A 22,368-nucleotide genomic window follows, 5' to 3' on the forward strand; every position below is an offset into this window, starting at 1 on the left:
CAATGAAAAAATAGGCAGCACGGGCTGGATTTGGCCTGGGAGCCATAGTTCACTAACCCCTGGATTAGAAAACGTATTTTATCAATGTTAAAATTTCCGATTTTGATTAGGGTAGAGGGGCCTCACGTCTGTAACTTGTTTGCAGGTGATGCAGAGCATGTGGCTGAGTGAGAAACTGATAAAGCAAATGTGGCAAGACGGTAAAAAGCGAGCGCCCCGCGGGTGAAGGGCCCAAAGGGGCCCTCTGAACCATTTTTGTAATTGTTCGGTAAATTTGAGATTCTTTCAAAGCACATTATTTAAAATACATCCCAGGGGCTTCCCTGGTGGCGCAGTGGTTGAGAGTCCGCCTGCCGATGCGGGGGACGCGGGTTCGTGCCCTGGTCCGGGAGGATCCCACGTGCCGCGGAGCGGCTGGGCCCGTGAGCCATGGCCGCTGAGCCTGCGCGTCCGGAGCCTGCGCTCCGCAGCGGGAGAGGCCACAACGGTGAGAGACGCTCGCGTACCGAAAAAAACAAAAAATAAAATAAAATAAAATACATCCCAGTTACCCCCCAAACTCTGTGACTTTGGGCAGGGTTCTCATACACTGGGCTTCCTCCCACATAAAATGGGCCTAATACCGGCGCTTCCTATGGAGACTCACCCCACCCCGTGGTTACGATCACCCTGGTGCGCGGCCAGGCTGCTCCGGGGGCCCCGCACCCCGTTGCTAAATAGTGCCAGGCCCTTCGGGAGAGACGCGTAGATGGCGTTCCCCGTCCGCAACGGAACCAGCCTCTTCCCACACATCATTCATCTCAGCCCGGGAAGTGTCAGCGTTTGTGGGATGAACAGGCTCCGGATGAGCATGTTTTTAGCCAATTACGATTTGGACTTTATCTCCTCTGACAGGAGGTTATGTCAATATTGAACCAATTCACTCCAACACAGTCTTTCTGTAGAAAAGTATCTTCACATAAAACACCCGGGCCACCTGTTCTGCGGCTCCGGGCTGGAGAGAAGTGAAGTGCTCCCTAAGTGCTCACTCACACGAAAGACTGCCGTCAGGACCGTCCTCCCCGAGCTTGCTGGTTACCTTCGACGCCCCATGGAAGCGCGGGTGACACCTGGCGACCACCATCCCGATTAAGGGCGCTGGGGATCCTCCGTCGTCTGCGCACTAGCAGGGACCACTGGGGGTTCACTGTGTGGAATATGCACCAGGCCTGAGGGCCCACCTGGGGGGACACTGAAGCCGAGCCGGAATCCCCCAGTGGAGGGGCCTACAGGGGCACCGGGGCTTCCGGACGGGCTGGGAGAGGCCGGCGTGGGCGGCGGCCGACGGGAGGGGCTCCAGACCCACCTCCAACTCTTCTGACCTTTCTGTGACTCAAGCAAAGAGGTAACTGTGACAGAATGATCTGGACTGTCCTGGGGGGAGCCCAGGAGCTCGTTGAGAGAAAGGAGCTGGGCCCCTCGCCCGGGCCCTGGAGGTCAGAGATGGCTCCTAGAGACGAGGCCCGAACCCAAGTTCGGAGGAGGACTAGACGCCCATCAGGCAAAGAGGTTCCAGTGGGAGAAGCGGGGGTCCGGCAGAAGGCGTGGCTTGGTGTGGGGACCCCAAGACGGTCTAAGCTGCCGGTCAGAGGTGACGGGAAGGTAGGAGCTGGACTGTGCATCTTTAAAGGTCACGCTGAGGCACGTGGACTGTACTCTGAGGGCAACGGGGAGCCACTGATGAATGCGAAGAACCATGACTGTATTTATATTTTAAAAAAATCTCTCTCCGAAGATCAGGGGGCAGAAAGATTGCTCGGACAAGACCGAGGCCAGCAGACTTGAGAGAATTCCAAATGAGAGATGCAGGTGGTGTGTGATAAGCGGAGAGAAGCGAGGAGGGGCTAGATTCCAGAGCTCTTTAGGGGGGCACAATGGCTGAGACTGCGACAGCTTTGTCCTCAGGAGGAAGCGGGGGGGGGGGGGGGGGGGGGGGGGGACACGGCCCCCTGGCATGAGTTAAGTAAACAACTGAAGAGCTCAGTGCACACGCTTCTCCATTTAACAAAACAAAACAAAAAAAGCAAATAGCATAGTTCCTTTCGGGAGGAGGCAAAGGTCAAGGCATGAATCAAATTTAAACAAAAAGCCGCCACTGCCCGGGGGGGGAAACATCACCTTCCACTTTCTCCTCGGAGCCAGGCACGGGCATCTGCTGCTCACAGGTGTTATTTATGCACAGCGATTATCTCAATGATATATCTTCGTTGTTGGAACTGCTTCTGTCTCCAGATTAGTTTGTTTCCAGTGGAAGCATTCCACTGGAATTAATTAGTAGTTGCTCCTGAAGAACAGGTGTCATTAGACCCACCCCACACATGGCCTCGTCTACCTGTCCACGAGGTCTTGTGAAATCCTGGGCCCAGGATCCAAAGTCTTCCACCAGGGTTTGGGACGCAGGGGCCAGGGGGCAGCTCTACATTTAAAAATCATTGTCTTGTAGTTTTCAATTTAGAGAATTCCTTTGAATCCAGGGTCTAGGGTTCTTTATACTAGCCCAATAGCTGGGAATAACAGGCTCTTTTTTTTTTTTTTTTTTTTTTTTTTTTTTTTTTTTAGGTATGAAAAAGGAGCCTCGGAAAGGCAGGGTGACTTGCTCAGAATTGTACAACTAATTAAGTAGCAGAGGCAGGATGTAAACTCACAAGGTGTGTGTCTTTCCTCCAGGAAGTCTTCCATGTTTTATCCCACAGTCTTTAGCCTCAGGTGTTAGCTGAGACAGAGCCAAGTCTCCCAAGGGAGGGAAACTGGGTAGAAAGAGCCAAATCATTTTCTCGGGATTCTAGGTGGTAGGGCAATGGGCAGAGGGGAATGCCTGTCCTCCTGGGAAGAAGGCAGGGGCTCTGGGAGATGCTCTGCCCAGGGGGACCCTCCCAGGCCTCTGGCATGCCACACATCACTGCTTCAGTGGGGCCTAGACTCCTGCCGTTTTTCTTTACAAGCACCTCTGACCGTGCCCTTCCCTGCTCTGTAGCTCTCTATGGCTCCCTATCACCTTTGAGAGAAAACCCAAACTCCTCAGTTGGGCTCACTAAACCGTTCACGAGCTGACTCCAGCGTCGATGACCAACACTGCCCTCTCTGCTCTTGCCCGGGGGGATGCTGCACACCAGCAACGCTAGGCCAAGCAGAACACGCTCCCTGTCTCCTCCCGCCCCCGCCCCCCCGGTGGTCCCTCCTACAAGGCCCACGTGCACTTTACCCAGCCAGCCGTTCGTTCCCACCTTTGAGGAGACAGTTGAAGCCGCCAGCTCCTCTCCCACAGCTAAATCAAGGGCAATCTCCTCAGCTAAACCCCAACATTCCGCCAGGAAAGATCTCATCACTCTGCTGGCCACAGTCTGCTCCTAGGTTGGCCTCTCGCCTAGACTGGGAGCCCCTCTCGGGAAGGGCTCTTCCTTATCCCCGCAGCCTGGCCTCAACTTCGTCCAGAGTGGACACCTTATCAGGATCTGCTGAACGCGCACAGTTCACTAACAAGTGCTTTCAAACGCATTCCCTCAGAGAGAAAGCCTTTCTCTAGGTTACCCGGCACCATGGTTAGCGAGCTGTAGAGGCTGCAGAGGGTGTTCAAGATTCCCAAGCCTTTGTGGGCTAGACCTCATTACCCCCCACCCCCACAAGCGCCTGGGACACGAGGCGATGACTTCAGGAGAAGGGGACACGAGGCTCCGCTTCAGGAGAAGGGCTCCCGGAGGTCCTGTCACACGCCAAAGGTCACATTAGCAAGGGCGGGATCCAGTTCTCCTGACTCAATATTTAATGAATTGTAAAATAGGTTGAACTAGGCTCTGTCACACTAATATAACCTCACCATCAGTTTTCTCATCTGCAAAATGGGCCTATGCCATGGAACTTGAAAGTGTGTTTTGAGGGGTAAACAAGACCCATGATTCCCAAATGGTGGTCCTAAGACCAGCACTGGAGTCCCCTCATGTGACTCTTGAAAATGTAGATCCTGGGGCTTCCCTGGTGGTGCTGTGGTTAAGAATTCACCTGCCGATGCAGGGAACACGGGTTCAAGCCCTGGTCTGGGAAGATCCCACATGCTGCAGAGCAACTAAGCCCGTGCGCTACAGCTACTGAGCCTGTGCTCTAAAGCCTGCAAGCCGCAACTATGGAGCCCACGTGCCACAACTACTGAAACCCGTGGTCCGCAACAAGAGAAGCCACCGCAATGAGAAGCCCGTGCACCGCAACGAAGAGTAGCCCCCGCTCGCCACAACTAGAGAAAGTCCACATGCGGCCACGAAGACCCAACGCAGACAAAATTAAATTAATTAATTTTTAAAAATGTAGATCCTGGGTCTCAATGGGAAGAAAAAACGAGGAGGGGGGGCCTGCAAATCTGTGATTTTTAAATGGTACTTAAGTTATCGGACGTGCAGCCAAGTCTGGGGACTCTGAAAATTCCAAGTAAAAGCCTGATACATAGTAGGTGGTTGAAAAATGTCAACATCGTGGGTACAGAACTGTCGGCACTGGCGGCATTAAGACATACGCTGCTGTGTGCCGTTGGGTGAATTACTCAACCTCTCAGAGCCTGTTTCCTTATTAGTAAAATGGGTCAAAAATAGAAATAGCCACCTCCTAGGGTTCTGGTGAGGATGATCTAAGTAATGCATTTCTTGCTGCCACCCCGACCATCTATCAGTCCTGTCAGCTCCAAACCAGCCCCCACTTTGCCTCCTCTCACCATCCCCACAACCATTTAACCCAGGAGACCCTTTCCTCCAGCCTAGAGGGGTACTCCGGCCTCCTAACGGCATGCACTCATCCTTCCTCAATCCCTTCCCCACACAGAGGAGTGATCCTCGGAATCCGATCATGTCACGCTCTGCTCAAAACGTCCCAACGTCTTCTCATCACCCCTGGAATAAAATCCAAACCTCCCAGGCCCCGCACGTTCTGGCCTCTGCCTGCTTCTCCTTCTCCCAGGGGAGTTTAGCTGATCACCCAAGCTAAACGAGACCCCGTGCAATTCCCTATTCCCTTTATTATTTATCATAACCCCACTTATTTTCTTTACTACCTGAATTAAGGTGTGGGATATTTCTGTTTATTTGGATCATTGTTTGCTTGTCCTCTTTTCCAGGAGACGTCAGTTTCAAAGGGAGAGGACCATGCCTGTCTTACTAACCGTAATATACTTAGATCTAGCACATCGCCTGACACTCAGTAGATGCTGCATAAATACTGAATGAAGGAATGAATGGAACAGTCCAGCACCATACCCAGCGATGAAGACACAGCCAGCAGCAAAGTTAGCTCCCTCTCCCTTCCCCGCTCCCGTCTGTTCTCCCTGCCTCTGTCCCTGGAGGCTTCAGGTAAAGGACAAACACCGTACACGGGAGAGGAGAGACAGCAACGCCCAATGTCATCGCTACTTTATTTGATTAGCTCTGACTCTGGCAGGCGGGACACGTGTGCTGGCAGCCAAAGCGACTGTACCCTGACCTCTGGTCCACACGATCCCATCCTTATAACAATTTCCATGACAACAGCAACAGAAAGCCAAGGCTGTGAATTCTCTTTGATAGGAGCCGGATGCAGAGATGGGGAAGGACTTGGAGAAGAATGAAGCTCTTTGATTCAGCTCAAGGCGACTTCACTAAATACCACTATTTTCCAAGAACACACACTTTAACCCTGCAGAGGGAGATTTCTCATGAATAATAAAAAAAAAAAAGAAAAGAGGAACAAACAAAACCACTGTGGTTGCTTTGCAAGAACATTCACCTACGGAGAGAGGGGGACTTGGATGGCACCAGGAATATTCTGAGGCAAGACAGGCAGAATGCAGGGCCTCCTGCCAAGGGGGCCGCGTGAACCCAAGACGCCTGAGTGGCGGCTGAGCGCTCAGACATCCTGGCTGCCCGACAGAGGCCGGTCAGACAGACAGGAAGACGCAGGGTGAGGCAGAAGAGCCCCCAGATGCTGCACTTAAAATCGCGAGCCCTGGATTTGAATCCCAACCCTGCCGCCTACCTGCTGCGTGACCTTGGGTGCATTGCTTCCCACCTGTGGACAGAACTTTCCCATCTGCTAAATGGGCACAATATCATGTGCCCTCCCCCAGGGGTAGTACCACGAGGACTGAGGGAAGGGACACGTTCAAGCACAAGTGATTCTAAGGTTCTGACATGGCCATGAAGAGACATGAGTGACCAACTGTCCTTGGTGTCCCTGGGGCTGAGGGCTTGCCCGGGACCCGGGACTTTTAGCACTAAACCAGGACAGTCTGAGCCCATCACGTCTCCTGAGGTGCTCAGCTCCCTCCTGGCCTCACCTCTCATCCGCCTCCCGTTCTTCTCGGAGGCGGCCCGGGATGGTGGGGCCTGAAGACCTGGGTGTGAATCCTGGCTCTGCCACCCCCTAGCTGTGGGACTCTGGGTGAGTCACCTCTCTTGTGAATGGAGTTGCTGATCCTCATGTAGGATCTGCAGCATCAGCACTCTCTGTTTCATATCCAGCCCCACTGGTCACCATGCACCCACGCATACACACAGGCACGCATGCGTGCCGCACTCAGCCATTCTGCCCCAGGGCCCTGATCCGCCCAAGGACTCAAACTCACTCTGCGTCAGCCCTGAAGAAGGGAACAGGACTCCTAAGTCATTTATAAACCCCCTTCCTCATCCACCATATCCATGTGACCCCGTCCAGCCCCGCAATGACCTCCACCTCCCCACAGGTCTGTGGAAGTCAGACATCAGGGCTGTGGCCACGCCCATCTGGGTGGGAGAACCATTCTCCCCCTGCTGGCTGCAGCATCCTCCCCATGGGGTTCTGAGCGGACCCCGTGACACCCACCTGGCTTTGCACTTTCTCCAGCTCCTCCTTGCTGACCGACGTCTTGCTGTCCTCCATGGTCCCCAGCACGAGCTTCACGTCTGACAATAGCGCATGAGTCCTTCTGAGGTCCCTCCGAAGACGCTTCTCCACATCAAAGTCCCGATGGCCGATCTGGAAGCCAAGGGAAGGCTCTGGTGAGCTAAGATGGCAACGTAGGGGCCAGGGTCCAAGTTCTCTGGAACCTGGCTCCCTGAGTTCAAATCGTGCCTCCACCACTCACACTGTGTGACCTTGGACAAGACCTTTCTCCTCCCCAAGCCTCAGCCTCCTCATCAGCAAAACAAGAATGGCAGCATTATCTTTGATAAAGGAGGCCAGAATATACAGTGGAGAAGAGACAGCCTCTTCAATAAATGGTGCTGGGAAAACTGGACAGGTACATGTAAAAGGATGAAATTAGAACACTCCCTAACACCATACACAAAAATAAACTCAAAATGGATTAAAGACCTAAATGTAAGGCCAGACACTATCAAACTCTTAGAGGAAAACATAGGCATAACACTCTACGGCATAAATCACAGCAAGATCCTTTTTGACCCACTTCCTAGAAAAATGGAAATAAAAACAATAATAAGCAAATGGGACCTAATAAAACTTAAAAGCTTTTGCACAGCAAAGGAAACCATAAACAAGACCAAAAGACAACCGTCAGAATGGGAGAAAATATTTGCAAATGAAGCAACAGACAAAGGATTAATCTCCAAAAGTTATAAGCAGCTCGTGCAGCTCAATATCAATAAAACAAACAACCCAATCCAAAAATGGGCAGAAGACCTAAATAGACATTTCTCCAAAGAAGATATACAGATTGCCAACAAACACATGAAAGAATGCTCAACATCATTAACCATTAGAGAAATGCAAATCAAAACTACAATGAGATATCATCTCACACCGGACAGAATGGCTGTCATCAAAAAATCTAGAAACAATAAATGCTGGAGAGGGTGTGGAGAAAAGGGAACCCTCGTGCACTGTTAGTGGGAATGTAAATTGATACAGCCACTATGGAGAACAGTATGGAGGTTCCTTAAAAAACTACAAATAGAACTACCATATGACCCAGCAATCCCACTACTGGGCATATACCCTGAGAAAACCATAATTCAAAAGGAGTCATGTGCCAAAATGTTCATTGCAGCTCTATTTACAATAGCCAGGACATGGAAGCAACCTAAGTGTCCATCAACAGATGAATGGATATAGAAGATTTGGCACATCTATACAACGGAATATTACTCAGCCATAAAAAGAAACGAAATCGAGTTATTTGTAGTGAGGTGGATGGACCTAGAGTCTGTCATACAGAGTGAAGTAAATCAGAAAGAGAAAAACAAATACCGTATGCTAACACATATATATGGAATCTAAGAAAGAAAAAAAAAAAAAGGTCATGAAGAACCTAGGGGCAAGACGTGAATAAAGACACAGACCTACTAGAGAATGGACTTCAGGATATGGGGAGGGGGAAGGGTAAGCTGTGACAAAGTGAGAGAGTGGTATGGACATATACACACTACCAAACGTAAAATAGATAGCTAGTGGGAAGCAGCCGCATAGCACAGGGAGATCAGCTCGGTGCTTTGTGACCACCTAGAGGGGTGGGATAGGGAGGGTGGGAGGGAGGGAGACGCAAGAGGGAAGAGATATGGGAACACATGTATAGGTATAACTGATTCACTTTGTTGTAAAGCAGAAACTAACACACCACTGTAGAGCAATTGTACTCCAATAAAGATGTTAAAAAAGAAAAAGAATGGCAGCAACCACACAGGGCTGCTGTGGAAATTAAACAGGTGTTTAGCCCACAGCATGACTCATAGTAAAGGCAGAACAAATCTGAGCTGCTGTCATGACTGTTATCACAGCCTGTAAGGATCCAAAGTTATTCTGTCTCATAATCTGTACCATAGCCATCACCTTGCAAGAGCTTACATGTCAGGCGAGGCCCTCTGCTGACAGAAGTCAGGACAGCAGTTAACCTGGAGGGGCAGTGACTGGGTAATACAGGAGCGGGGGTTGTTTGTGGTGTTAATCTGGGTGCCGGCTTTAAGAGCTGATGCAAATTCAATGAGCAGTGAAGGTGGGATAAGGTGTGCTTCCCTGCATGTATGTCACACATCAGTCAATGGTATTAGAAATACCTGTGCTGCTTTGGAAGGTCTAAATCAAGCTTTTCTGTCCCTTAGCGGGGTCTCTTTTGCTAGTATAAAGACAGGCCATTTTCTGCAGAGGGACCTTGCCTGGAGGTGAGCACATTCCCTCCCCCAGGATCCTGTCCTCCAAGACAACAGCCACGCGTCTCCTGAAGAAGCCGCAGCCTGGACTTGGCACGGGAGGGCGAGTTAGATTCGTTAACAACTCCCAGTGGCCAACAGTACAGGCCAAGACAAACCAAGGGAGGTGCAGAATCAGGTAGGGCCCCGATGAAACCCTGACAGCCCACGGTCTCCCCTAGAAACAGAACACCTGCTTCAAAAGCATTGGGGTTACTGTCTCTGAAATTTCTTTCAGCCCCTTTCTCTGCAGGAGACCAGGGGAAGGAACATGGCACCACTCGTCAGATGGGGAGTTTTCAGGAAAATGGGGTGCAGGTGTGTCATCCATGGAAGCCAGTTTCTACACCCCTCGACATCTGTGCAACCAATTCCTGGATGCTCAGAATGCCCCGGAATATTCTAGAAAGAACTTGGGATTTAGAATGAGGTGGCCCAGGCTTGAAACCCTGGCTCACCACTTGCTGGGGGTGGGACTGAGGCTGAGTCATGCCCATCTGAGTTTCCTCATCTATAACGGGAAAGGTAAAAAAAAAAAAAAAAAAAACTCCCTATCCTCTGTGCTGAGATAAGACAAGGATCAGATGTGATAATGGATCGAAAAGCACTTTGTACACTGTCACATGCTTTACAAATATAAAAGATTATGAGTACTGTCTGATGACCTGGAATGTATTCCTCCAGACTTTGCATTATTATTCTACCGCCAGTTCTGAATTCTTTGAAAAATGAGTTGGTTCTTAGGATATAGCCTCTTAGTTCTCAGATTTATTGCTTTAAGTTTAAAATGCTGAGGTGTGTGTGTGTGTGTGTGTGTGTGTGTGTGTATTTTTATATATATCATATATATCTCCTCCTAAGCTGAGGAGTTGAGGACTGGGCATGGTGCCAGGCCCTTTGTCACATATTACTTCATTTTACTCCTGTGGTAGTCTCTTCAAAGTGACATTATTATTATTGCCTTTATTAAAATAGTAATAGTTTACACTTTGGGTTTGCTAAGTGTCAGACACTGTTCTAAATGCTTTATGGGTATGAACACATGGAGTCCGCATGGTGAATCTATGGGGTGTGAAGTATTATGATTCCCATTTTATGGATGATGAAACTGAGGCTTACAAAAGTGAAGCCGTTTGCCCAAGATCACACAGCTAATCATAAGTGGCAGAGTTAGGATATGAACCCAACTTCTCTGACTGCAAAGAGGTAATTTTAGTAAAATACACAATTAAAGAGATTATGTTTTGCTCTTTAATTTTAAAAAAAGGGGGGGGGTGTTATGAAGGCACAGAGGAGCATCCCAGCCAAGGCTGGGATGGGACTAGACATAGTCTCAAATAAGCAGGAGCTAGTTAGATGAGGTGCAGGAAGGGGCACAGCTGAGAAACCATCTTGAATATGAGGTTCTGGGTGATTAGCATGAGGGTATAAAACACTGGGATGGGGCAAGTCACAGAATGAGAGAAGTTCCCTGGGGCCAGCTCATGTCTTGTGAGCTGTGTGGAGCTCTTCACTATGTACTGTCATAGGGAAATGGAGGCACAACCGATAAAACAGAGAGGGTAAGTGATCAGCCCAAGGCCACACTGCTCCTAAGTGACTACCCAGGGACTGGAACACAGGCAGCTCAGTATTAGAACTCGAGTCTCTAACCACTGCACCAGAGTGCCTGGTGAAATCTGAGCCGGGACTTATTAACTCGAGAGCCCAGATTCTTTGCCATGATTATACTCAAGCAACATGCTTTTGCACCTTCCTCATTTTTGTATCTGCTCTTGCTCTGCACACATCCTAAAGTGCCTTTAATTCTCCTGTGGGGCAGGTCAGCATCAGGGACATTCAGGATGACCCCATCCTTGCTGCCAGAAAGACTCTGAAAATACTGGCACCATCTCCTTTCCAGAGGGAACACTGCAAACAAATTCACAACGAAACCTCAGACCAAGTCATCCTCCCCTTCATAATAAATTGCTACGCAAGAGGAGGGGGGGAAAAAAACCCCAAAACTCATTAGGTTAATGGGAAATAAATGTCATTCTGCAAGTTTACATTTTGCAGCACAAAGATTCAAATTTAGATAAAGCTGGTGAATAATTAACCAATAAAACTAAGTGATGTTTAGTGTTGTGGGAAACTGTTCCAACCTGGATTGTTTCACCATTTATCATTAAGGGTAAACTGTTTGGGGCAGTTGGTTCAATGTCTGTCATAAAAGAACTCTCTAAGCACTTTAAACAAATGATCTAAAAATGTTATTAGGGGTAATCAAGCCACTTTACAGATGGGGAAACTGAGGCTTAGAGAGAGAACGTATATAGCTGAAGGTTGCACAGCAAATTAATGGCAGATCTGGATTGTCTGATAACATTAGGAAAAAAGATGGTCCAGAAAAGGGTAATTCTAGTTAACTAAACCTTAATCACTTTTTAAGCAGCATGGTGTCAGACTTAATTTTAAAAAATACAGGTTTTCAAATAATATATTGATAGACCTCGCTTTGAATTCACGTAGGCCACTACTAACAACCTATATGATCTTGGGCAATGTGCTTTACCTTTTGAGCCTCACTTGTTTCATTTATATGAAGGAACTGATACTATCTAATAGAACAAAAGAGATCATAGAAGACATTATCAATCTACCCCAAAGAAGGAAAGGAATAAAGTAAGAAGCGAAGAAAGGGGGCAATAACCCAACACAAAAGAACAGAAGTAATTTCAAATATATCAGTGATTATATAAATGTAAATGAACTAAATTCTCCAATGAAAAATTAGAGACTAAAATATTGCATTAAAAGGTATCCATCTGTTTAAGGGACACACACACAGAGAAAGGTTACAAAGAGATAAAAAAGGTCTTGCGGGCAAACTAAAAGAAATTGCACAAAATAAAATAAGGCAAAAATAATTCACAGAGAAAAAAGGGACACCATACAACAATTAGAAAAAAACAATGTACAATGTGCCAAGGAAACGAAACAATAATAAACTTAAATGCACCTAAAAATATAACCTCAAAATATATAAAGAGAAAACTATAACACAATTATAAGCAAGTATATCCCCATGTACCACTATAATTAATAGAAGTATAGAAAAATATTCTACTTATAAGAGCCACAGAAACTACAAGATTCCTAGAAGTAAATCTAACAGAAAAGCTCAAGACTTATATGAAAAAAAAGTAAAATATACAATAAAATAAATATTATTTTTATTATTATAAGGTATTAATTTATAATAAAAATAAAATATATTTATGAAATCCATAGATAATATGAAGAAACACAGCATGCTCATGATTGCAATACTTCAATATTTAAAAAATATGTCACTTGTTCCCAACTAACTTACAAACCAATGCATTTGAAATTCCCCACCAGACTTTGTTATGGAATCTCAATAAGAAGATTAAAGGATCGCAAGTAGATAAGATAATTTTAGAGATGAGAAAGATAAGCTGTTTACAAGTTATCAAACTCAGCCATTAAGCCCACATGGTGCAGGAACTGAAGAATAAACCAATTAAACAGAATGGGTAGCTCTCAAACACAGCCATATATATATGGAAATTGTAGAAAAAATTACTCACGAAATAAAACAAAGGTGGTCTATATCGGGAAAATATAGATTCCTACCTCACACATACCAAAATAAAGTCTAGGTGGGACTTCCCTGGTGGCACAGTGGTTGGGGGTCCGCCTGCCAGTGCAGGGGACACGGGTTCGAACCCTGGTCCGGGAAGATCCCACATGCCTCTGAGCAACTAAGCCCGTGCGCCACAACTACTGAGCCTGCGCTCCAGAGCCCGCGTGCCTGGAGTCTATGCTCCGCAACGAGAGAAGCCACCACAATGAGAAGCCCGCGCACCGCAACAAAAAGTAGTCCCCACTCGCCGCAACTAGTGAAAGCCTGCACGTGGCAACGAAGACCCAACGCAGCCAAAAATAAATAAATTAATTAAAAAATCAAATCAAATCAAATCTAGGTGGGTTAAAGGCCTAAAAATGCTCAAAACTTTAGAAATGTTCAGAAACATGAAATATCTTTATGAACTCTGTTAAGGAAAGAAATCTTAAAAGAATCAACCATAACTGATGAATGCGACTATATGAAAAACATTATAAACAAAGTAAAATGATTATCCACAAAGTAGGAGATATTTGCAAAATATACAACCAAAAGTGGATTAGCATCTTGGATAAGAATCGTGAATAATGAATAGAAAAAAAGGTGAAGACAAAACACTATAAACAGGCAACTCACATAAGAGAAAACCATAATAAACGTGAAAAATGCACAACTTCACCAGTCATGAGGGACAAGCAGTACAACTTAACACTCAGTAACTGGTAAAGATCTTTAAATGTCCTGACAGTGCCACGGGTCGGGGGCGGGGGGCATGTGTGGTAGCAAAGAAAAAACTGCTGGTGACAACGTAAACCGTGACAATCACTTGGAGGAACAATCTGGGCGACATCGAATAATTCCCAAATGGTACATTCCTAACAGCCAGCAATTCCTCTTCTAGATTCATACCCTGGAGGATCTCTTTCCCACGTGCACAGGGAGACATGTGTAAGAATATGCACTGTAGCTCTGCGTCCTAGAATGGAAACAGCTCAATATCCACCAACAGAAGAGTAGGATTAAAGAAAATGAATACTGTGTAGCAGTTAAAAAAGAACAGATTAGAGCTACATGTATTATCATGGAGGAATCTCAAAAACAGAGTACAGAAGGGGAGTAGTAGAAGTAAAGGCAGAATCACATGTACTATATAAAGTTCAAATACACACGCAGGGGAATTCAAGCCTCCAACCTCAGGAGAACGGTCCCCTCTGGGACTGAAGGACGAAAAGATGGAAGGATAAAGGGATGGTAGATGAGGAACGGAAGCCAAGGGGCCACCAACTGTTTTTGAAATGCTCTGCTTCCTTAAAAACACCTGAATCTGATGCGGCAAAATGTTAATTTATGTGAACCCCGTCCTCTTGATGCACAGGCATCAATTACACTGTCTGTTCTACTTTCCCATGTGTTTGGCAAATGTCTTACTAAAACATTGAGAAGTATCCCATGTGACAAGTTATTCAAAGGCTCCAGCTTGGTGACTAACACAAAATTAGCTCCTCATTCACTTAAAGGTACCGTCTCCTTGCATGTAAAACTTAAAATTTTAGCAATATTTATAAAAACCTTTCTTTACTGGATTAATTTCCTTTGTTTTCTTAAGCAGACCATGCTGGATAGAAGGCAACCTTCTCCCAACGATTTCCGACTATCATTCTAGAATCAAATCCTGGGGTGTTCTCTCTCATGCTGATGCCAAAGGGAGAGGAGCCTCAGTGGCTCTGCACTCAGTGGCCCCAGTTTGCTTGGCTGAAAATCCAGAAAACCCAAAGAAGGAAGATCATGTAGTCCTGTCACTGAGCTCCTCAGCTTCCGACTCTCACTCTCACGGCTGTAGGGGTCCCACTCTAGAACTCACTCATTTACTCAATTAAAAAAAAAACAGGGCTTCCCTGGTGGCACGGTGGTTGAGGGTCCGCCTGCTGATGCGGGGGACGCGGGTTCGTGCCCCAGTCCGGGGGGATCCCACGTGCCGCGGAGCGGCTGGGCCCGTGAGCCATGGCCGCTGGGCCTGCGCGTCCGGAGCCTGTGCTCCGCAACAGGAGAGGCCACAGCAGTGAGAGGCCCGCGTACCGCAAAAAAAAAAAAAAAAAAAAAAACAACCACATAGTGAGCACCTATTTGTCCGAAGCCTGGCTGCCCTGGCTGACCGTCTGGAGGGGGCCCACATGCCTCTGTGAACAGGAGGAACGACTGTGGGAAGGTTACCGACAGCAAGAGCATTACTAATTAAAAGACGATGAACACAAGTTAAGCAGATACGTTAAGAAACACTCCTACGATATTTAAAAAGAAATCATGGAAGCCACCCGCATTCCTGTCCAATGTTGGGGTTTCATGGAGGAGCGATTCCCCCCAACCTGATACCGGGAGCTGGCTCCGGGCGCTGCTGGCTGCTTCCTTCACAGCAGTGGTTCTCTGTAAAGAGGGAGGTTGGCTGTGTCCCGGAGGAACATGTGGTAACGTCCGTAGACACTGCTGGTTGTTACAACTGGGGGAGATGCTTCTGGAATTTAGCGGGTGGAGGCCAGGGATGCTGCTCAACAGCCTACAATGAGACAGCGCCACCTGCCCCCAGCACCCCGCCCCCACCCCCACCCCCCCCTCCCCCCGGCCGCCAACAAACAAAACGTCTGCGGTGCTGCAGCTGACAACCCCAGTCTGCGGCGACGACGGCAACAATCCCACAAGGCTCTGCTCTCCAGCAGCTCAGAGCAGTTCATTAGATCACGCAAAGCCACGGAGACAGAAGTGGCCCAGCTAAGGGTCTAAAGCGCCACTGGCCTGACTCTGCCTTCAGCAAAAGTCTGTTCTCACGAGGCCAGCTCTGAGCACAGCAGCCATTCACAGTCACCCCATCAAAGCAAAGGCTGCCTCGACTCTCACCCCGACAGCGGCTGAAGGCAAGGCGACCTCGTCTGTCACTTGTGGCTGGGCCCACTCTCTTTATTCTCAAGGGTTCTTCCAAGAACCCTGCTGTGTGAAGACTCCCCCCCACGGAAGGTCCCCTCTGAAGAGGCAGTGAGTGAGGGCAGAGACAGAACTGGTGGAGAAGGAGGCGCCTGGGAGGAGCAGGCAGAGGCCAGCTGAAAGGTCTACCCTGGGCTGGTCCTAAGACCCACCCCTCCAGCTGGTCTCCCCATGAATCAGCTCTCTAACAGGGCCCCCGGAGGCAGGGAATGCGCTTCCCAAATGCCTGCTGGTGTCTCCCTCTTACCTGATCGCAGAGGGTTCCGATCAAGCCTTCTAAGTCCTGCTTCTCATGGAGGACCATCTGCTTCTCCTCATGTTCTTGCTCCAGCTGCATTTCCAGTTGGCGGAGCTGTGGGCACAAGGGGCAGGTGCAGGCATAGGATACAAGGGCTCTACCCGACAAACCCCACGAGGCAGGGACGCTCCAGAGGATGGGGTGGGGGGGTGGAGTTCATGGCCCCTCGCCCAGTTCCACAATGGCTCCCCTAGCAGTTAGGAGGGGGTGTCTCTGTCAGAGAACTTGGGAGCCTAAAAGCTCAGGAGCCAGACAACTATGGGGAGAGCTGGCCAATCACGGGGAGCCCCCTGCCATTCACAGTGAAGTCCCCGCCCCCAGTTCCCTTCCCATTTCCTAACACGTCTCCTTCCTCTGCCACGACCCAGCTTGAATAGTTACAAGTCTCGGCACTCTGACTTTTTAAGACTCTGCAAAACACTGTATCCAGCATAATAAAATGCATTCACCTCGTTTATTAAATACACTGTGATGCAGCAAGAAAAAAAAAGTTGCATTTGAGATTATCTGGTGTTTGGACTGCATGTTTGTCTCTCCAAAATTCCTAATCCCAATGCAGTATTATTTGTCGATTGGGGCCTTTGGGAGATAGTGAGGTTTAGATGAGGTCATGAGGGTGGAGCCCCCATGCTGGGATTAGTGCCCTTATAAGAAGAGACACCAGGGACCTTGCTTCCTCTCTCTCTCCACTGTGTGAGGACACAGTGAGAAGGCAGCCGCCTATCTACAAGCCAGGAGCAGGGCCCTCACCCCACACCAAATCTTCCAGCACCTCGATCTTGGACTTTCCAGCCTCCAGAAGTGAGAAATATATGTTTGTTGTTTAAGCTCCCCCCACCCCACGCCCCCAGTCTATGATATTTTGTTATAGCAGCCCAAACTGACTAAGACCTTTGGCTACGAGCAACTCATTTAGTTTACAATTGGCTCTGATTTCTCGGTAATCACCCAGCAAAGGCAGGCACTCCCGGCTAAAGCGTACGCCCCACTATAACGGTGCTTTGCACATCCTCTTCTGCACCAGATTCTCTCATGTGTGTTTTCTCACCCCTTCTTCCTTTCTCCATCCTGTGCTCTCAACGACCTTCTTTCACAGACGGGCAAACTGAGTCAGAGAGCGGTCCTGAAGCATAGACTCCTACGTCAACTGCTGCTGAGAACAGTCAGCATTCTGTCTCCCGGCCCTTGTGCCACACCAGACAGCCATCAGCATTCCCACCCAGGTCTCTAACGACTGATTTCCTGCCATGGTGAGAGACAGACTGAGCAGAGCAGTCACTAGATGTGCAGTCAATGTTAGTATCTGTCATAGGAGAAAAACACCTTTCTCTGACCTCACCCTCCCCCTTTATAAATCTGTCCATGGAAAAGCCTCAGGAGGGTCTGTCTGGGTCACATCTCCAGGGACTGGGGGCTTCCATCTCCTGACCCACGGAGAGAAAACAAGTACTGATGGGTGGTCATTTCAGAAGAAAGTTCATTTCAAAGTTTTCTTTTAAGAGTGAGAGACACAAGGCACTCTGCTCACACCTGCTTAAAATGAAGACTGCAAAAGCTGAAACTCGTTTTGAAAAATATACAATAAAAATTATGCATCAAGCAAGGCAAAGTTTTCTGGAGTGTGCTCTGTAGAACATTTCCACATAGTGTTCACACGTATACTGTGTGTGGGCAGGGGGAAGGGAGGGAAGTCCATGCTAGAATAAGTGTGGGAGCCACTGAGTTAACAGGGCCTTCCATGCAGTACTTATCAGAGCCTTTGGTGAGTTCATGTGCAGGAAGTGCTAAAGAATGCAGCAATGCCCAAGGTTGACTTCTACCAAGTGCCTCCTAAATGGCCTTCCATAGTCCAAACATTTGCAAAATTAAAAAAAAAAAACTTTTGAAATCTAGTTATTTTGGTTAAAAGATTGGGCTTTGGAGCCAGACAGACCTAAGTTCAAGTCCGAGCTTGTTTACTTCCCATTGAGGTAAACCCCGGGGAAGACCCTTCACCTTTGGAACTCTATAGTTTCCTCATCTGTAGAACCAGGACTATAAACCTTACAGAGTGCTTATGAGAATTAAATAAGCTGACAGACATAAAGAACCCAGCCTGAAACATGGCGCCCACTGGGTATTCAAAGAATCTCATTCATTTCTCCCAAATATGCAATAATGGAAAATAAGCAGAAATTGGCCTCTCAATGATAACTCCCAGCACTTTACTGTTTATAAGGCATCCGCCATTCTTTCATCTTATTCTCACAACAGCACAGGTAAGGTAGAACATTTTCTCTTATTGCTCCCATTTTGTAGATGAGAAAACTGAGTCTTAGGGAAGTTACAAGACTTACTCAAGGGCACACAGGTCTGGTTGAACTTACAATCTATGACTTTTCTTTTCCAACTCTGGGGAGTTCTGGGGGGAATGCACTTGGCCCCTTGGGATGATCCATGTAAACCCCCAGAGGGGCTGAGCTCTATAGGGGCCCCAAAAGGAGTATTTGAGGAGCAGGAAGGGGAGCAGATGCAGCAGCACCAACCACTGGGAGTGGAGAGGGGCTCAGTTCTTACTCACTCCCCTCCCACCCCAGAGCAATGATAGGGTGCCGAGGCGACCCCATCTGCCCAGGACCTGCCCGCTAGGGTCCCGTCTCCGCTGAGGTCCTGACACCACTGAGGCCTCCTCCAGCCCCGCCCAGGATGATGCTCTTGGGGGGATCTGCAGAGCACCGAGTCCCTGAACCCTCCTTCTCTTGGATGGATTAGTCACACCCAAGAGCAAGGCAACCACCAGGTTTGTTCCCTGGTTCTTCTGGAAGGACCAGCTACCTGAAAATCCACACACACACCGGTATTGCTCATAAGTTTCCAACCATCAAGGGTAACATTACAAAGCTCTGTGCACTAGTTCCACATCTGTGATCTCCTTGCATCTCCCCTGTGACCCTGCAGGGGGCCATCATTATCCTATTTTACAGATGAGACAAGTGAGGCTTATTAGCAAGGTTACGTGACTTCCCCAACGCCCCACAGCTGATAGCTGATGGAGCTGGGACTTGATCCAGGCCTCTGTGACTCCAAATAAAGTAGCAACATTGGCTTTTTGTGTGTCTTATAAACTGGCTCTGAGTGACCAGCGGTGGATACAGAGAATGGAGTGTAGTTTAGCTGGAGGTGAGGGTTTAAAATCACTTTCCCCAAATCACACAGCTGTTTAAGTTGGAAGGGCAAAGATTCAAACCAAGAGCCTATGAGCTCCAACACCCATGCTCTCAGGCCCTGAAGTTTGGAGGTCTCTGTAGAGAATCTGTTTAGGGAACTAATAATCGGAGTCAACCTTGGGAAATGCTACTTGGCCCCTTCTTGGAGATTCACAATGTACCCAAGGCTATGAAAGGCCCACAGAAATCCTGCCCAGACAAAACCTGTTGAATGAGGCTTAACCCAAAGTTTCTCAGCAATTCCATTTTCAAGGTTCATCTCACATTCACATCAGTGATGAATGCATCTGTAAGGAGGTTTGTCTCAGCACTGGCCATAAAAACAGAAAATCCTAAATGTCCAATGACAAGAGAATTAAAGAGAGCACACGCCTGAGGTGGAACACTTTTATAAACCACTGAACATGTAAATTAGATCTGCGTTTACTGACATAAGAGGACGCCCAGGACAAACTTCCGAGGGAAAACAGCAGGCTTCAAAGCAGCATGACCCCATTTAGGTAAAACAATATCTCTACAAATATGCACGTGTGGGTACAATGAGAGAGAGAGAGGAAGAACATTTAAAAATAGTAATGATTGGGTTTCCCTGGTGGCGCAGTGGTTGAGAGTCCGCCTGCCGATGCAGGGGACACGGGTTCATGCCCCGGTCTGGGAGGATCCCACATGCCGCGGAGCGGCTGGGCCCGTGAGCCATGGCCGCTGAGCCTGCATGTCCGGAGCCTGTGCTCCGCAACGGGAGAGGCCACAGCAGTGAGAGGCCCGCGTACCGCAAAAAAAAAAAAAAAAAATAGTAATGATGGTGCCTTGGTGGTAAGATTTCAAGGGTTTACTGCCTTCTTATACACTGTTTGAAATGTCTCCGAAGAGCTTGGATAAAATGTAAGAAATGCTGTGCAAGGCAAATAGCCAGAAGGGTCTGGTCCCTTTCCTGAAACATATAAATCCTTACCCAAAGCATCAGTCACATGGCACTGTGGGCTCTTGGTAGAAATCTTGGGGTGATTATGCTGGACAGTTTCAGAGGATCGCAGTTAGGACAGGTACGTCCACTCCAGCACCCTTGAAAGCACTGAGGAAGCTAAGCTCTCAGGTGGTTGAAGAGACCGTGCCCAGGCCCTGGGATTCCCCTCACTTTAAGGAAGAGGCACCCAGACTGACCCCGCCGGGACCCCAGGACACAGCTGTGCTCGTGGCTCACATACCCGCTTCTGGCAGGACTGGCGGATGTCCTCCATCTCCTCCTCCTTGTCCTCTCGGTCCTTCTCGTGCATCTGCTTCATCCGTTCGACCTCCAGCTCAAACCGCTGGCGGAGCTGGAGGGGCGGCAAGGACAGCACGTGAGGGTGACCTACACCATCCACGTGGTTCTTAGCGTTTCCGCTGCACTTTTCATTTGGGGACTGCAGGGATGAGAGCCAAGTTACCCCCCCCACCCCGCCCCAGGCACCCAGGGGGGTCAGAGATGGTAGATAAATAGCCCCAATACTGCCTCTATCCCTTCTGTGGTCAGAACATAGCGTCACTAATCAATCACACTCTTTGCCACTGAGTTTAGATACCATTTTGGAATCTTTCTCAGCACTCTCAGGATGAAACAAATTTGTCGTCCCTGGAGCAGGCATCAGGGAAGTTCTTCTAGGTGGGCGGAGAGGTGGGTGAATGGATAGAAGAATAAACGTTTACTTATGAAGACAGGAAATCCTGGAGAGGGAGATAACTTGCCCAAGATGCTACCTTGACAATTCACTTTGCCTTTGATTAGTTACCTTGCTCTGGAGAAAACAGCCTTCTTAAAATACATTTGTGAGAATTAAATGAAATGACATACAAAGCACTTAGCACAACGCTTGGCACAAAAAGATTACGTCTTCTTTCCCCATGATTTTGAAAACAGAGTAAGGACTGCTCCCTCCCTTCCCGGAAGCCTGACATAACCAAGAACTGTGTTCCCCTTAAGGAGATGAGTCTTTTCAATGAGAGCCTCCAACACCTGCTGAGGGCAGGAAAAGAGCTGCGTGTGATGTTTAAGCTGTGCCATCTTACATAAAAGGCTCTAGAACTGGAGGCAGAAGTCATGGGATCCAATTCTAGTTCAAGAGTTTACTTTCTTGATTTTCATAATTGAGAGACTGATCCAAGCTCTTGCCTGTCAAGTTTTGTGGCATATTAGAATTATCTGGTGCCTTTTTTAAAAAAAATTTCAATTCCAGGGCTTCACTCTAGACCTATTGGGTCAGAATCTCCAGGGTACAGGCCTCAGGAACCTATACTGTTAAGCTTTCATTGATCTGTCCTCTTCAATGCTGTTGGCCATGGAGCAGCATGGGGCCCACCAGTGCAGAGGGTCAGACTGTAGAAACTACAACGTCCTCACCATTTGCTACTCTGCCCTGGCACCTCCCAGCAAGCTTTCATGAGGCTACAATTGCTGCCTCTCTAACATGGACATGCAGTCGAAAAAAGACAACTGTGGTCTTTCCCAACATTGATGATATTCTCTACTACATAGGACTGTGGTGAAGAGGAAGAAGAATAGTGTGTATCCGAGCCCCTATCGTAGTTCCCGGCAGGAAGCAGGCTCACTTTAAATGCCAACTTCCTTCCCTGCCTCCTTTAAAATGACAGAGGTTATGGGAAGATAATCCAAAATGAGGAGCATTTAAAGCAAGTAAACGTAATATTTCTTTTTCATTTTTTCCCTAGCCTCTTGGACACTCCTGACATCTGCAATACCATTTATGTCAAGCTTATATGAGTTAACGTAAAATTTCCTGGAAAAAGTGCTATGTTGTAATCAATAAATATCTCCTGGATGTCTGCAACAGCCCAGTGCGGTGTGAGGTGATGGGTGAAGCTGAAGATGGACGAAAGGGTTGAGTCAGCTTCGCCTCCTGTGTAAGGTGACGGGGGTACTGGGAAGCTGCATTCAGCCCCGGGTCCCTGAGGTCACCGTAGCACATTTCTGCTTCCGAGCACCGAGTGGTCCCCTGGTGGCATCTTCAAGAGGTAACACAACTTTCCAGAGTGCTCACTCTATTCTTGATTCTGGGTTGCTTTGTGACGCTGTTCCACCCTCTACGTCCC

The 22,368-nt window shown here is 48.1% G+C and overlaps 1 protein-coding gene across 14 annotated transcripts in view; it reads right to left on the bottom strand.

Moving 5' to 3' along the window:
• Window positions 1-22,368, bottom strand: part of MYO18B (myosin XVIIIB) — a 239,503-nt gene that overhangs the window by 85,713 nt on the left and 131,422 nt on the right. For all 14 annotated transcript variants that reach the window (XR_010836953.1, XR_010836954.1, XR_010836950.1 and 11 more), the window contains 3 exons: window positions 20,487-20,597; window positions 16,025-16,129; window positions 6,853-7,005 (listed from right to left, as the gene is read on the bottom strand). Coding sequence is in view for 7 of the 14 variants with exons in the window: in XM_067015387.1 (XP_066871488.1) it covers window positions 6,853-7,005; window positions 16,025-16,129; window positions 20,487-20,597 (369 nt within the window). In the remaining 7 variants the exon portion in view is untranslated. The remainder of the gene's footprint in view (window positions 1-6,852; window positions 7,006-16,024; window positions 16,130-20,486; window positions 20,598-22,368) is intronic.

Source organism: Kogia breviceps, chromosome 15, assembly GCF_026419965.1.
Source record: "Kogia breviceps isolate mKogBre1 chromosome 15, mKogBre1 haplotype 1, whole genome shotgun sequence".
NCBI lineage: Eukaryota > Metazoa > Chordata > Mammalia > Artiodactyla > Physeteridae > Kogia > Kogia breviceps.